Below are 17,047 nucleotides of genomic sequence, written 5' to 3' on the forward strand. Positions count from 1 at the left end.
TCCCAACCCCATATTCCGTCCTCATATCCCGACCTCCTATCATGACCTCACATCCTGTCCTCATATCCCCTCCTCATATCCAGACCTCCTATCCCGTCCTCCTTTCTAGTCCATCTATCCCAACCTCCTATCTCGACCTCCTATCCTGACCTCCTATCCCGACCTCCTATCTCGACCTCCTATCCCGACCTCCTATCCCGACTTCCTATCCCGACCTCCTATCCCGACCTCCTATCCCGACCTCCTAATCCCGACCTCCTATCCCGACCTCCTATCCCGACCCGTAATATGTGTACCAGGTATTGAAATATCTCCAGCCGTACGGAAGTTATGTGGGAACATACATTTCCCATTAATTTGCATGGGACTTTAAACAAAAACCCCGACCCTCACAAATGGGGGTAGTTAAGGGTTAAATTAACTATCCTATATTTTAAGTGGACATATCAGTAACATGTGACCAAGTATTATCGAAATATCTACAGCCGTTTTGAAGTAATGCAGTAACATATATTTCCATTTGACTTGTATGGGACTTTAAACATAAACTCCGCCCCTGGCAAATGGGGGTGAGTAAGGATTAAATCACCTATCCTATGTTTGTTGTTGACATATAAGTAACATGTGGGCCAAGTTTCATGTAATATCTTTAGCCGTTTAATGCTGGAACATACACACATACACACATTGGCCCTCATTTACTAAAGTCCAACTGACTCTTTTTCTCGGTTATTGCGCCCAAATTTTTGTTGCAACGTCTGTGCGACTAATTATGCGACCAAATTTTAGTCGCACAACCAACATTTTAGAAGACACTCGGAGTGTTTTTTTTTCACTCTGAAATGGGTGTGTTTTATGCAAAAATGGACGTTTTACCGGCAAAAAAACAAAAAATACTCGGAGTAACCGACAGCCAAGAGGCTGAGTGACATTCCAAAAATGGAGTGATTTGTAACAAGGGACTGTTTACCATTGTGTTTTGTGTGAAAGTAACTTGGTTTATAACCGGAAAACATTTTGTACAGTTACTTTTATGAATAAAGTATTTAATGTTTGGGTGATAACTTTTTTTTTTTTTTTTTTTACATTATAACACCTGAATAATTTTAATTAATGAAACTGTTTATAAACAAACTAGTCCAAAACCTTTTGACTCACACAAATACATTTTTATAAATGGTCTTTAAGGTCCAAAAAAAGTTTGTTTTATGTGTTGGGAGTTTGTGCGACACAATTGACTAGTGCGACACAAAAAAAACGTGCAACAGAAAAATAACCGACATGTGCAAGAGATTAGTAAATAAACCTGAAAAAAAAAATGGAGTGATATAGAAAACACTCCACAATAAACACTTCACTAAATGAGGGCCATTGAGTTTTATATATATAGATTAGTTTTGATTTCTTTGGCCACCTGTCTCACATTTAGAATTTTTGCTGTTTTTATTACATTTTTACAGATTTTATTAAGCTCTTTTTACTGTTTTAATGCTATAGCTGACCACTCAGAATAGTATTTTTTGAAGGCAATTTTTTTGTTCATTGCTCTTTTGACATCATTTGTCAGTCATGTAGAATTTATTTTAAATCATTTATATGTGTTTCCCTTAGGAATATATTTAGCTGTATAGTTAGAGTCAGAGTTGATTTGAAAATATCCCATTAACCGCCTGTATCAGTATTTGAGAACTCCTCCCCCCAGTCTATGTCCTGTAGTGCAGCTCTCAGCCCAGGGAAGTTTGCCTTTTTAAATTTATAAGTTTTTGCCCTCCCAGCTGGTCTTTGTTTTCTACAATTTAAGTCAAAGGTAACTATATTGTGGTCACTATTACCAAGGTTTTCATGCACAATTACACCCCCAACCAGCTCTGCATTGTTGGAAATTATCAGATCCAACAAGGCATCACTTCTTGTTGGGTCCTCCACAAACTGGCCCATAAAATGATCCTGCAATACATTTAGGAATTGTCTCCCCTTTGACCCCAATCTATATCTGGATAGTTAAAATCTCCCATTATTACCACTGTACCTGGACGGGCAGCCCTCTCTATTTGTGTATGCAGCTGACCTTCTATCACATCAGTGAAATTATCTTTTTAGTGTTTCCTTCCTTTTGTAATTCTACCCACAGTGATTCCACCTCCTCAGAATCATCACACACTATGGCATCGTTCACACTGACTTTCATACCACTTCTTACATACAGACAGACTGCACCACCTTTTCTGTTCATCCTATCCTTGCAAAACAATGTAAACCACTGCAGATTGACAGCCCAGTCATGTGAGGAGTCTAGTCATGTCTCAGTGACCCCAACTATTTCAAAATTTTCCTCCAGTATCAAGGCCTCAAGCTCCCGCATTTTATTTGCTAGGCTTCTGGCATTTGTGAACATACACTTTACATTTCCATCAAGTTTTACACATACAGTCTCACTAATGGGATTTTTTTAGTTATTGGGGCTAATGGAATCCTTTGAGTTATTGTGGCTAGTGATATTATTTTAATTATTGGGCCTAATGGGATTTTTTGAGTTATTTGGGCTAATGGGATTTTTTTAGTTATTGGGGTTAATTGTATTTTTTTAGTTATTGGGGTTACAATTATTTGGGCTACATTTATTTTCATGGCTGGTTTGTAACACATGGATCTCCTTCTCCACTGCTCTTAACCTCCCCCCACATGTTGCCTCTCCACCCACCTGACCCACCAGTCCTGACCCCTCTCTAACCTATCTTTCCCACTATCTGCTTGCTTTGCTTTATTGTCCTCCCCCACTTACCTAGCTTAAATACTCCGCCACCCCTTCCAGGAATCTCTGCCCCAGCATAGAGGACCTCCTTTTATTCAGGTGCAAATTATCCATAGAATACAGTTTGTACCCCAATGCAAAATCAGCCCAGTGCTCTAACAACCCAAACCCTTCCCCCTGAAATCACGACTAAAGCCATGCATTTAACCCCCTAAGCAAAGAATACAACCTTAGAGGTCCTTCCCTTCAGCTTGGCACCTAGTTCCTTGTAATTATTCTTTACCTACCATGTATTCTGTCGTTGGTTGCCACATGAACCAGGACAGCTGGGTCATCCCCAGACCCCAAGTAATTTGTCCACCCTTTCCCCAACATGCCGAACCCTTTCACCAGGGAGACAGCAAACCATTCGGTTGAGGTGGTCTTGGCGACAAATTATTATATGTTTTCCTAATCATAGAATGCCCTACAACCACTAACTGTCTTTGCCTACCTGCGTTACCATCCCCCACACTACTAGTTGGACTGTTCCCCAGGCTGTTAGGGAGACCAGTATCCACTAGGCTTGCCATCTCTGATACTGAGGCCCTCGCATCATCACCCAACTTGGCAATTTTGCTTGGGAGATCAGAAGAAGAAGTGGCCTTCCATTTCCTTTCCCCCTTTCCAGTCCCTCCAACTAAAATAACCCAGCTCCCTACTTGGGCCTCCTGGCTAGTTTCTCCAACCTCCATTTCCAACCTACTAACTGCTTGCTCTGTAAAAAGTATACTCTTTTCAAGATTGTCAATTGCCCTCAGCATTGCACTTTGCTCCTTTAGATCTCTAATACGAGCTTCCAGGTGGGCAACATGCTCACATCTGTCACAGCAGTATTCACCGTGAAGCTGCAGCTCCATAGGTGCATACATGTGGCACATTGTGCACTGAAGAAAACTTCCAATCCTGCTGTCCATGTCCTTTTGTGACAAACAGCTGTTATTAACTATAAAGGAAAAGTAATTTTATGAAGGGAAAGTAATACTTACAGTTACTTTAGGCTCCTGCTTCCAACTCCTGCTTTTTTAAGCTTCTGCTTTTAAAACTTCTAAAAATTCACACTTAAGCTCTCAGTCACACTTCAGAACACAAGCCGCAGGTTCAATACAAGCTCATTCAGAGCAGGGCTCTACAGAGTTAAATTAGAAATAGTTTTGCTTGTGAGGACTAGTTTACTTCATTTTAAATTATGCTGTGTAAAGTAACATAACTGTACAGATGAATAAATCTGGGCCATTGACGGAAAATTCACAATTCCATTCTCCTTTCTTTTTGTTTCCAAAACTTGAATTAGAAAACATATTTCATTAGGAGCATCTTCTTGGAATAAGATCTTACAATCAGACTAATATCTTTTGTAAAATGTTTTATTGTAACAATTATTCAATTAACAATACAGTGAAAAAAAAACATGTTAATATAATATTTAGGTTTCTACCCCACCCACCCACCCACCCACCCCTCCAGAGTGAAAAGAAAAAAAGAAAAAACATTATAATTTTTTATTTATTTCCACTTTTCCCATAATTTATGGAACCTCTTTAAATCCTTTTCTGATTTTTGGGCTAAACTCAACTCATACTTTTGAATCCTTTGAATCAGCCGGTACCATGGTTCAAATACAGGGACCTTGTCCAACATCCTAACATGTAAAATCAATTTTTTTGCGCATAAATACATCTTATACAATATCCGGGTGTTGCTACCACCCGATACCTCCCCCAGTATCATCTCCATAAATGAGAAAGGGTCGCCCTTACCAATCATTCCTATACTTTGTAAATGGTCATAAATCTTATTCCAGAAGGGCCTTATTTCCTGACAGTCCCAGAAAATGTGTTTTATATCTGTCCTTTACCTAAAGCATCTTGGACAATCCGAGATTGTTCTACCTGCGTACTTGCACATTTGCAGTAGGGCTAGGTAAAGCCCATGCAGTAACTTAAACTGTATTAATTTAAGATTGGCATTGATCTTAAATAAGGAGAATTTTTTGATAATGTTGTTCCATTGGGTGTCTTCTAGATGCCCTAGTACACGTTCCCATTTTTCCCTGGGTTTTAAACTTCTTCCCCCGAGTCAGAGCTCCCCTAAGATCTTTGTAAATCCTTACCATACCTCGCTTGTTTATCGGGAGGTCTATTATGTCCTCTAAAATGTTTGGTTCTATTTTTAACAATTGTCTGTTAATTATTTTACTATTCACCCATTGTAACTGGATATACCAAAACCTGCGTTTTTCTTCCAGTGAATATTTTTTTTTTAAATCTTTCGAAATCTACCAACTTCCCATCTGAATAAATCCAGTGTAAGTTACAAACCCACTGCAACAGCCAAAATCTCTGTTGATCCAGATTTACTGTATCGCCCAAGTGTAAATTTTGCCATATAGGTGTAAAAGTGAAAAGTGGTTTATACCTAACTGTGGTTTATACCCATGTTTTGTGCCACATTTCAGCATACCAGAAATAATTAATTACATTCCCTCTTGATTCTTCCTCTGTCTTGATTCTAATAGTTCAAATATATTGTTAAATCTATAATTCATGTTATTAAAGGGGTACTCCGGTGAAAAACTTTTTTTTTTTTTAAATCAACTGGTGCCAGAAAGTTGAACAGATTTGTAAATTACTTCTATTAAAAAATCTTAATGCTTCATGTACTTATTAGCTGCTGAATACTACAATGGAAATTCTTTTCCGTTTGAAACACAGAGCTGTCTGCTCACATTATGAGCACAGTGCTCTTTGCTGACATCTCTGTCCATTTTAGGTACTGTCCAGTACTAGGAGAAAATCCCTATAGCAAACATATGCTGTCCTGGACACTTCCTAAAATGGACAGAGATGTCAGGAGAGCACTGTGCTCATGATGTCAGCAGACAGCTCTGTGTTTCAAAAAGAAAATAATTCCCGCTGTAGTATTCAGCAGCTAATAAGTACAGGAAGAATTAAGATTTTTTAAAAGAAGTAATTTACAAATCTGTTTAACTTTCTGGCACCAGTTGATTTAAAAAAAAAAAAGTTTCGCACCGGAGTACCCCTTTAAGACAAAATTCTATTAAAGGTGCATTTACCCCTAATTTTGAAACAGACAAATATTTAGAAAAAAAAATAAAGTTAAAAATCCAGAAGTGCCAACCAACCATCCCTTTCTTCCATACTAAAAAATGGGTATTTTAATCTGGACCTTTTCTGGCCCCAGATAAACTTATTCAAGATACCCTTCAGTCTTCTAAACCAGGTAGATGAAATCCACATCGGGGATGCATTCAAGAAATATAAGACTCTCGGCAACACTGACATCTTAATAATAGACACTATGGGGGAGATTTATCAAAACCTGTGCAGAGGAAAACTTGCCCAGTTGCCCATAGCAACCAATCAGCTTGCTGCTTTCATTTTTATGAAAGCCTGTGAAAAATGAAAGAAGCAATCTGATTGGTTGCTATGGGCAACTGGGCAAGTTTTCCTCTGCACAGGTTTTGATAAATCTCCCCCTATATTCATCATAGATAAAGGAAGTTTTAACCAGACTTCCATTTTTTTCTTCAATTTAGCTATCAGAGGGGCTAAATTCAGTTTAAGGAATTCCCTTCGGTTTTTAGACAATATAATATCCAGATACTGTAGAGTATCCACAAACTTGACATCTTTTATTGCCAAGATCAGACTGATATCTTTACTGAATCTTTAATAAAACTAAACACAGGCGAATAATATGAGCAGACATAATTGCCAGAACCCCAGATATAAATAACTTCCCACAAACAGCATTAGGATATATGCCTCATTAATTACATAATTAAATCAACAACAAAAAAATCAATTATCACACTATTATAAGACACAAAAAGTATTTCAGGGGTCAACCAAGATTCATTATTGTTTAGTAAAAAGTTGTGCCTTTTTGTATTATACTTTGTATCTGTGTTCCTAGTGAGTATATCCCATGAAACATTGTTATAACAAAAGGCCTAAAAGGCTGTGTTACTAGCTGTTTTACTGAATATATTGCATGGAATATCTTTTGCTTCCTTCTTGCTTCTCTTGGTGCTGTTGCCAATATGTGCTGTTGGGGCCAGGCTCTGGATAGAATCAGTCTTCTCCCCCCTTTTGCTGTTTACTGTATAGCTTTTTTTACTTTTAAATTCAGTTTTACAGTCCTACCAGCAACAAGTCCTACCAACAAAGTAAGTTTTCTCTGCTACTATATCCTGCCATATTTCTGTAGAAGTTCTGGTCCTTTCTACGGTATTTGTTATGGTAACTCTGCAGTCGTCAGAGGATCACTATGCTGTGACCAGAATCACAATTCTTCACTGGATCTTCTTTTTAATGTACATTGTACAGGGTACAAGTAAATCTCATCACTATCAAGGCATTTCGGAGTGAAATGTGGTGCCAAGTGTCAGGAAGCTTGGTCACAGTCAAAGATCATGGGTCTTCCAACAGGAAAATAATGACCTAAAACACAAAGTTTAATGCATCCAAGAATGGCTAAGAGCAAAACATTGGACTATTCTGAAGTGCCTGAGCCTTGGTTCTGAGCCTTGATCTGAATCCTATTGAACATCTGTGGAAGGAGCTGAACCATGTAGTCTGAAGAAGGCACCTTCACACCTGAGACAGCTGGAGCACGTTACTTCTGAGGAGCAGACCAAGATACCTGGAGAAAAGGGCAGAAGTCTCATTGAGAGTTACAGATCACTTGATAGTAGTGGCTGCCTAACAAGGTTTTGCATCAAAATATTGAGTTCAGGGGATCATTTTGCCTGTTTCATTTTCTTTTAATGATTTAAAAGCAATGACTGATTTTTATCCGTTTATTTTCAGTAATTTCATTTCATTAATATGGTGTCCATTTTAGGACATCGTCAGTCATCCTCCGTTAGGTGAAATGGCATCCTGCCTCCTCCCTCGGACCAATCGCCGTCAGTCGTCAGCCGCAACTCCATCCTCTGCCATGTGAAAAGGCGTCCTGCCTCCTCCCTCACATCAATCACCGTCCTCCTTCAGCCACAACTCCATCCTCCCTCATCTGAAACTCTGTCGTCCAAAACGGTGTCATGCCTCAGACGATTCTCCCTCAGACGCAACTTCCTGCTGCATAGCAGAGCCGACACTGCACAGCATTGTCTAGCAGAGTTGAAACTGTGAAACTTGCACGTGTACTACAGACACTACATGTGCTACAGAGTCTGTATGGCAGAGCCGACATTGAATAGCACGTACATCAGAACCCATATAGCAGAGAGCCTACACTGATTCGGCTCTGCTACATGGCAGGAAAGTTTTTTGTCTGAGGGATGACAGAGTTTCGGATGAGAGACTTTAGGATAACAAAGGAGGGAGGAGGGAGTTGCGGCTGACACCTGACGGAGATTGGCCCGAGGGAGGAGGCGGGACGCTGTTTCACTTGACAGAGGACGGGGTTACGTCTGACAACTGACAATGTCCTAAAATGGACACCGTACATTATTACTTTTGTCAGTTTCAAGTTATTTCAGGGAGCATTGTAGGATTTTCTGTCTTTAATGGAAGGGTACCAACTTTGTCCAGTGCACCCTGAGTTATGTTATTTCTTTATAAATCCTTACCAAGGGGCCATCAATTCGGCGAGTTCTCCTCCGAGGCTGTAGAAAGGGCTGGGGATAATCTGATGATGAAATGGATGCCATTCATTTGAATGGGACAGATCAGATTAATCTGTTGGAATTTAACTTTCCAGTGAAAAGTGGCAAAATTACACAAATCTTTTTGTAAAAACTCCCACTGTATGTAAATAGTTTTTTTTTCCACAAAAATGGAGTTTGCGCAAAAAAAGCTGTTTTGCCATGAACATGCTGTGGTTGAAAATCTGCATGTAAAATTTGCAGCATTTTTGACCCATGTAGACTTTTTTTCACTCACTTGAGTGCTGCCCCTTTCCACACTGCTACCCTAAGCATATGTCCATGGGAGTCTAATGGCAAATACAGCTCTGCTGAAGGGGAAGTATGTACCTATCCTCTCTCTCCATATTCCCCTTCTAATTCCCAGTGTCCTCTTTCAAGAAGGGATTCACTAGTACCAGGTACAGCGATAAATGCTTCTTGCTGTTTATTGATGCATTTTATTATTTTAAAAGTGTACCTGTCATTAACAAAAACTGATTATATAATGTAGATAACATTTAGAATATACATTGGCTAAGAATGTGTATATTTTTGGGTGAAAAAATGCTGTCCCTGCAGCTATTGCCTGTGTGTCTCTGTGAGGAGTCGAAATACAGGAAGTGAGGGAGGACAAGCAGGGATCTCTGCAGGCTCCTGACTTGTCAATCACCCTCATGTGTGAGCCAGAAGGGTGTCAGAGAGCCTCCCTACACAGAGCCCTGCTCGTCCTACCTACATAGAGCCCTGCTTGTCCTCACTGCACAGAGCCCTGCTTGTCCTCAGTGTAAAGAGACCTGCTTGCCTCAGAGCACAGAGTCCTGCATGTCCTCAGTGTACAGAGCCCTGCTCGTCTTCACTGCACAGAGCCCTGCTTGTCCTCCGTGAACAGAGCCCTGCTTGTCCCCAGTGTACAGAGCCCTGCTTGTCCTCACTGCACAGAGCCCTGCTTGTCTTCACTGCAGAGAGCCCTGCTTGTCCTCACTGCACAGAGCCCTGCTTGTTCTCAGTGCACAGAGCCCCGATTGTCCTCAGTGTACAGAGCCCTGCTTGTCCTCAGTGTACAGAGCCCTGCTTGTCCTCTGTGTACAGAACCCTGCTTGTCCTCAGTGTACAGAGCCCTGCTTGTCCTCAGTGTACAGAACCCTGCTTGTCCTCAGTGTTCTGAGCCCTGCTTGTCCTCATTGAACAGAGCAATGCTTCTCCTCAGTGAACAGAGCCCTGCTTGTCCATTCACACTTTCTGTATTTGGACCCCTTGCAGAGACACACAGACATTAGCTGCAGAGACAAAAATATACACATATTTTAACCAATGTATATTACAAATATACATATAATGTTATTTTGTCCATTATAAAAAAAAAATTGTTAAGGACAGATACACTTAGAAAATGGAAACATAAAAACAATAATATGCAAACTCGCCCAATGCCTTTAGGGGATATACCCCTTTCTCAAGGATAAACAGCAATATGTATGAATCCCTCTTTATACAGACTAAAACTACTTTCTGTGCTTCCGCTCAGCACTTTCTATTACAGAAGTGAAATAAACTTAACCCCTTAAGGACCAGACCAATTTTATTTAGCATTTTCGTTTTTTCCTCCTCGCCTTCAAAAAATCATCACTCTCTTATATTTCCATCCACAGACCCATATGAGGGCTTGTTTTTTGCGTCACCAATTGTACTTAGTAATAACATCACTTATTTTACCATAAAATGTATGGCGCAACCAAACAAATATTATTTATTTGGGAAAATTTCAAAGAAAACCGCAATTTAGCTAATTTTGGAAGGTTTTGTTTTCACGCTGTACATTTTCTGGTAAAAATGGTATCTTTATTCTGTGGGTCAATACGATTAAAATGATACCCATGTTATATGCTTTTCTATAATTGTCAACTAAAATTTTTTTTAACATAGTTAGTATGTTTGAAATTGCCCTATTTTGACCACCTATACCTTTGTAATTTTTCCGCATATGGGGCGATATGAGGGCTCATTTTTGTGCCATAATCGGTAGTTTTTATCAGTATCACTTTTGCCTAGGTTTTACTTTTTCAAATTTTTTTTATTAAAGGGGTACTCCGGTTCTTACATATCTTATCCCCTATCCAAAGGATAGGGGATAAGATGCCTGATCGCGGGAGTCCCGCAGCTGGGGACACCCGCGATCATGCACCCGGCACCCCGCGTTCGCTCCGGGTCTGATTATGGTCGACCGCAGGGCTGGCGGCGTGTGACGTCACGCCTCTGCCCCCATGTGACGTCACGCTCCGCCCCTCAATGCAAGCCTACGGGAGGGGGCGTGATAGCTATCACGCCCCCTCCCATAGGCTTGCATTGAGGGGTGGAGCATGACTTCACACGGGGGCGGAGGCGTGATGTCACAACACGCCGGCCCTGCGGTCGAGCGTAATCAGACCCAGAGCGAACACGCTCCGGGGACTGATTACAAACGGGGTGCCGCGTGCATGATCAGGCATCTTATCCCCTATCCTTTGGATAGGGGATAAGATGTGTAAGCACCAGGGTACCCCTTTAATTTTTTGGGGAATAAAATGTGACAAAAAAGCAGCAATTTCTGACTTTTTTTCATTTTTTTAAACCATTTACGCCGTTCACCGTACGGGATGAATAACAATATATTTTAATAGTTCAGACTTTTACGCACACGACGATACCAAATATGTGTATTAATTATTTTCATTACGCTTTTTTGGGGGTAAAATGGGAAAAACTGACATTTTACTTTTTTATTGGGGGAGGGGATTTTTCAAATTTTTTTACTTTTTTATTTTAAATTTTTTTTTCTTTTTTTTTTACACTTTTTATGTTCCCATAGGGGACTATTCATTGCAATCAGTTGATTGCTAATACTGTTCAGTGCTATGTATAGGACATAGCACTGCTCAGTATTATCAGTGATCTTCTGCTCTGATCTGCTTGATCTCAGACCAGAGCAGAAGACCCTGGGAGACGGCCGGAGCCTGGTGAAGGAACCTCCGGCAGCCATGCTGGAAGATCGGATCCCCGCGGCCGCGCTACGGGGGCGATCCGATCACCAGTGCAAAGTACTGCACTGCCGCAGATGCCGTGATCTGTATTGATCACGGCATCTGAGGGGTTAATGGCGGACATCCGCGCGATAGCAGCCGGGACCTGCCGGGCATGACGCAAGCCCCGCTCTGGTGCTCGCGATCATGGCGGCACGTAAATGTATGTCATGGTGCGTTAAGTACCATGTCACCATGACGTACATTTACGTCCATTGTCGTTAAGGGGTTAAAAATCTTTCTATGCAGACATAGGGCTTTTAACCTTGGGGAGGACATGCCATTCTTTTTATTTAGAGCCAGTCTATCTGAACCAAACTGGGCAGTTTTCTGAAGAGGTTACTGCAGCACCAAAAATTTTTCTCACAAGGGATTGCTTTATATGCCTTAAAATGTAGGCCTTCAAGAAAACTTTTTTTTAAAATAAATTTCAACTGTCACCTCCATACAAAGTACGAAGACGTACAGGAACCATCAGTTAGGGCATATGGGGATTTAACAGACTATACCTGTTTCCTTTGCCCACAGTTTGTAAACTTATATCTTTGCTGTTTTGTATTGCGGATGCACAGTCAGAGAGGTCGGCTGAGTAGCAACTGGATCTTGATAAGATCAATCATGTCTTATTCTCAAACCAGTATATGCAAACCATGCAATATATCAAACCATTGGATATTTCTCTAAAGATTGATTCATAAATAATAATTTATAGGATTCATCAAAAGGAACAATAAAGCACATTGTTGTCATTAGTTAGAATATGCATGGAGATAAGTAAAACTGATCAAGGGTTATTGGAGAGGTCTGTTAGATCATCTATTTATATCCCGGTTAGATGCTATTGCAAAGGACCATTCACTATAGGCATCATTGTCCCCATAAATCTTTTATGTAAGATGCCGACCCAAACAATTTTTTATACCTGATGTTGGTTGGCGCTTCCTGACTTTTTATCAACAGAAATACAGCCCCCTGAAGTGTAGGGCCATCTTTATTGTAATAGAAAACTAGGTTGTTTCTGCAAGTTTCTTATACTATAGCAACTAGTCTATAATTTATGAAGAGCACAATCATTTTTGGTCCTAGGTAACTTGTTTTTGGCCGATTTGGTATCTTATCTGATTTACTGTCTTTTTTGCATTGATCACTTTTCCATTTTTCACTTTGTAGGGAAGTACTATGTAATGACCCTGAGATGACCTTAACACCAGTGAACATTCCAACTGACACTTTTAAACTTCGCATAGAGAAGACATCTATCAGACGTGTTCAAGGAGAAGCTTTCCACCTACTCTCCAACCTTGAGTTTCTCTGGATGCCCTATAATTCAGTGTTGAGTTTGAGTGTGGTCACATTGCGAGGCCTCCGTAAACTCCAAGAACTTAGATTGGATGGAAATGACCTCACATCCTTTCCTTGGGAATCTCTTGCAAGCACACCCCGATTAAGGCTACTTGACTTGCACAACAATGAACTGTCCTCTATACCTAAAGACGCAGCTCGCTACATGAAAAACATAACTTACCTGGATTTGTCCAGCAATAAACTCCTGACACTTCCCCAAGAACTTATTGCCTCCTGGCTTAACCTCCATTCTGCATCATATTTTTCAATTGACCATTCCACTCTGATCCTTGGTAGGTAACAGTATTAAGACTATTTGTCGCATAAAAATGTCATAGTACAATCATCTGGGCTTGGTTAAACATAATATGTGACAGGCATGCTTTATTTTTCATTGGATAAGCATTTTTTCTTTTTCGGTTTTTAATTTAAGTGCACAACTCGACAAAACCCAGTCTGAACCACATTAGTAAATGGGGATACCACAGCGGACGGTTTTTAAATTTTCCTGCCGTGTCTCAAAAACGTAGTGTGAATGCACCCTAAAAAATGCTCTGTTATACTTCCTGGTAATATATGAATAAATTGATAACTTGGAATTACAATGGCCTTTGTTAATAGGACGTGTCCGAACAATATCCAATGCTATGATATTTTGGGGGGTCACTCTATTTCAATGTTACTGTAGAGATGACAGTTTATACCTACTATTTCAAGAGTAACAACAGAATAATGGCCTAATGAAGAGTTTTTAAAGAAAAGATGCTTCAGCATTGATATTTCATTGAAAAATTTCAGTCTGACACAAAATATTGTTTTTCACAAAGTTTGCTGCTTCAGTGTATTTTGATCTTTTAGTCAGATGTTTTGACTCTCTACTAAAGTACAATAATGAGCATTTCATAAGGGTTTAACGTAATACATCAGTGTTGAGCCTTTTTTCTTTTTTAAGACTTCTGCAGTTGGCCCTGTCTCATGCTGGATATCAGCTTCTTGGTCAAATCCTGCCAGATAACAACTCATTCTTGCCTTAATAAGACCTGATAGATCTCAGATAAGATTCCAGACAAGCTATAAATAAAGTAGATTTACAGTTTATCTCTCTGTAATAGAAAATGTGTAATAACAAATACTACAAATAAAAATGTGTTTACGTTTTAGGTCTGCAGGACAACCCTTGGTTATGTGATTGCAGCCTGTATGAAATGGTCCATTTTCTCAACTTCCCATCCCCATCTGTAGCATTCATAGAGCCACGCCTAAAGTGCTATTCACCACGCAGCCTTGCCGGAGTACAATTCCATCAAGTGGAGTTAAGGAAATGTCAGAGTCCTGTAATTCACACCTCTGTTGCGAAGCTCAAAACAATGATTGGCAGCACAGTCTTACTACGATGTGGCACCGTAGGCATTCCGATTCCAGAACTAAGTTGGAGAAAAGCTGATGGGAACCAAATAAATGGATCAGGTGAGAACATTAAGCCCTTGCCAAGTGGGTTTGACTTCCACCTAGACCAACAGAAAACATTTTAAAATACTCGTTCCTTAGTCCGCTGGTTTGTGCAAAGTAAAGTTCTACTGTATGGAAAAAAAAACGTGAATATCCTAGAAAAAATATACAGTCCACCGAAGAGTGGCACATCCAAAAAAGTAGAAGAAAAACACTGGGATACTGTACATGCAAGGCCCGAATAAGGCCTTGTTTTTTTGGGATAAACACTTTCTACTCTTGCCACTTTAAGGAATGTATACTATGAGTGAGCATTTTCTGCAGGTTTTTTTTATTTATTTTGTTTCCTGCAGACTGAAAAGGGACTTGCTAACCAGACATGTACTGTATAATTCAGTGGCTACTTGTATTCCCCATTAAATAACAATATTGGAATGTCTAAGACATTCCAATATTGTTATTTAATTCCTCTGTTATTCCTATGGTAAATGTATGAATAAATCGCCTAGCGGGAGTTACCTCTCTCCTTTTCAAGTAAGTGTGTCCTTACACAGTCAGGTAGAGTCAGTAGTGATTGGGCTGGTACACACCTCTAACCGGTAACACCCTGTTCCTTTATACATAGATTTCTAGAAGAAATAACAGAGAAACAGCATAAGAGGGAAAAGGTGCTTCCGAATTATGGGAATATTATGGGAAATGCAACTATTTTCTAAAACAGACATGTCCGGAGAGCTGACAGATCCTCTTTAAATGAAGTGTATATATTTAATGTACAAGTTAATTTACTGCAAAGCTTTATTTCTATATTTTACATACATTTGTCACATTTAGGGACAATAATTCTTTTCTTTTACTAGCAATATGTTGGAATACTTGTGCATTGCAGGAAATCATGTTTGATTGTAGGACTGAAAGGGGTTAAAAACTGTAATAAATGTTTTCGTTGATTGTGACAGGAGCAGAGCTGTGTATTACAGTTCTGGTCTTGATGTTGCTCTCACAAGTAGACTCAAAGCAAACACATAACTAGAGGCAGATGGTTAAAGGAACAATTGTGACATGTTTTCAAAGCATATATATTATGAGAGAGAGAGAGAGAGAGAGAGATAAAAAAAATAATATATAAGAGTTTTAGGGTCCGTTTTTGATACATAAAGATTTTTTTCTTTTCGGCAGTGCACCAAGAAATTTCAAGTGATGGTATGAGTTGGTCCATGCTAAACTTGCCTACAGTTAACTACAAAGATTCTGGAGAGTATATATGTAAAGCTAGAAATAACATGGGAATGGCAGAAGCCTTCATTTCTGTTCTAGTCACTGACTCCAACACAACTGATGAGCCAAATGACAGCGGTAAGTAGCCCCTGGTGTTAAAAGTTTTATATTGTTGTGCAATGGCATTTTCTCTAATATAGATGTCTAATGTTAATGCATACAGTAGTCCCTCAAGTTACAATATTAATTGGTTCCAGGACGACCATTGTATGTTGAAACCATTGTATGTTGAGGCCATAACTCTATGGAAACCTGGTAATTGGTTCTAAAGGCCCTAAATGTCATCCAAAAATAGGAAAAAGTGAGGATTGAAGAAAAATAAGTAGATAACTAATATAGATAAAGCAAATCCTTACATATAAAAGTAATAAAGATCTGCTGGGAGCTGTAAATCACTGTCTATTTCAGTATTTTCCAACCAGGGTGCCTCCAGCTATTGCAAAACTACAACTCCCAGCATGCCCGGACAGCCTTTGGCTGTCCGGGCATGCTGGGAGTTGTAGTTTTGCAACAGCTGGAGGCACCCTCATTGGGAAACACTGGTCTATGTAGAGGACAGGAGCTTCTTCAGGGTCCTATACAGAACACGCAATGTCCTAAAAAAAAGTAAGATGGAGCCGCCCTTACCTGGTGTCTAAAGGAGCAGCTAACCGTGGCATAGGTTAAAAGTAGTACAGAACATGTAGTACCTCCCTGTACTGTAGGGGGCGCTACCAGACAGTCAGTCAATGCATGCACTTTAGGAATACAGGGGTTTTTACCAGTGAAATGCCCATTCTGATTGGTCGGTTCTTCCAGCCATTGACATGTTTTGTAGATTCCATAGCATTGTATGTTGAGTCTGGTTTCAAGTTACAATGGTCCAGAAAAGACCATTGTATGTTGAAACTATTGTATGTTGAGGCCATTGTAAGTTGAGGGATCACTGTATTTCTAAGACTGAATCAATCAGGTGCAAAGTTGTCCAACACCTATATGATCTATGTGGAGTAACTGCTTCCTTAACAACTGTACTGTACAGTACTGCAAGCGTCAGTAATGGCTGCTACAATCTTCCTAAACATTTTAATCAGTCTTTCATACTTTCATACCCCTTGTAAATCTAAAAAAATCTAAATCTTTCAGTGTTTTAATTTGCCTTGAAAATGCATTAGTTACCACAGAGAGTATACAAGAACTCTATAAGTCAATCAAAGGAAAACACGAAAACAGGAAGAAAAACTGTTTGAAAAGGGCGAAAAATCTAAACCAAGACTATGGTACTAGACCAAACAACAGTTAGAGCCATTGGGAGACATTTACCAAATCCTGTGTAGAGGAAGAGTAGGGCAGTCCATAGCAACAAAACATCAGATTGTTTCTTATACAGAGATCCCTCAACTAACAATGGCCTCAACATACAATGGTTTCAACATCGTAACTTGAAACCAGACTCAACATACAATGCTACGGACAGTCCAGATCTGTGAAACG

General features: G+C 39.8%; 1 protein-coding gene and 1 long non-coding RNA gene across 4 annotated transcripts in view; one reads left to right on the forward strand and one right to left on the reverse strand.

Moving 5' to 3' along the window:
- Nucleotides 1-6,121, reverse strand: part of LOC130282565 (uncharacterized) — a 43,051-nt gene extending 36,930 nt beyond the window's left edge. The window contains exons 1-2 of the long non-coding RNA XR_008846449.1: nt 6,015-6,121; nt 3,781-3,920 (exon numbers count right to left, since the gene is read on the reverse strand). This is a non-coding gene — a long non-coding RNA (uncharacterized LOC130282565). The remainder of the gene's footprint in view (nt 1-3,780; nt 3,921-6,014) is intronic.
- Nucleotides 1-17,047, forward strand: part of LRIT1 (leucine rich repeat, Ig-like and transmembrane domains 1) — an 82,698-nt gene that overhangs the window by 61,568 nt on the left and 4,083 nt on the right. For 2 of the 3 annotated variants that reach the window (XM_056530928.1, XM_056530926.1), the window contains exons 2-4: nt 12,674-13,140; nt 14,009-14,314; nt 15,476-15,652. In XM_056530928.1, the coding sequence (XP_056386903.1) occupies nt 12,699-13,140; nt 14,009-14,314; nt 15,476-15,652 (925 nt within the window). In that variant the 5' untranslated portion in view covers nt 12,674-12,698. Of the gene's footprint in view, nt 1-6,800; nt 6,984-12,673; nt 13,141-14,008; nt 14,315-15,475; nt 15,653-17,047 lie in introns of those variants that run through there. The other variant, XM_056530927.1, reaches the window with a different exon arrangement.

Source organism: Hyla sarda, chromosome 7 (genome assembly GCF_029499605.1).
Source record: "Hyla sarda isolate aHylSar1 chromosome 7, aHylSar1.hap1, whole genome shotgun sequence".
Taxonomy (NCBI): domain Eukaryota; kingdom Metazoa; phylum Chordata; class Amphibia; order Anura; family Hylidae; genus Hyla; species Hyla sarda.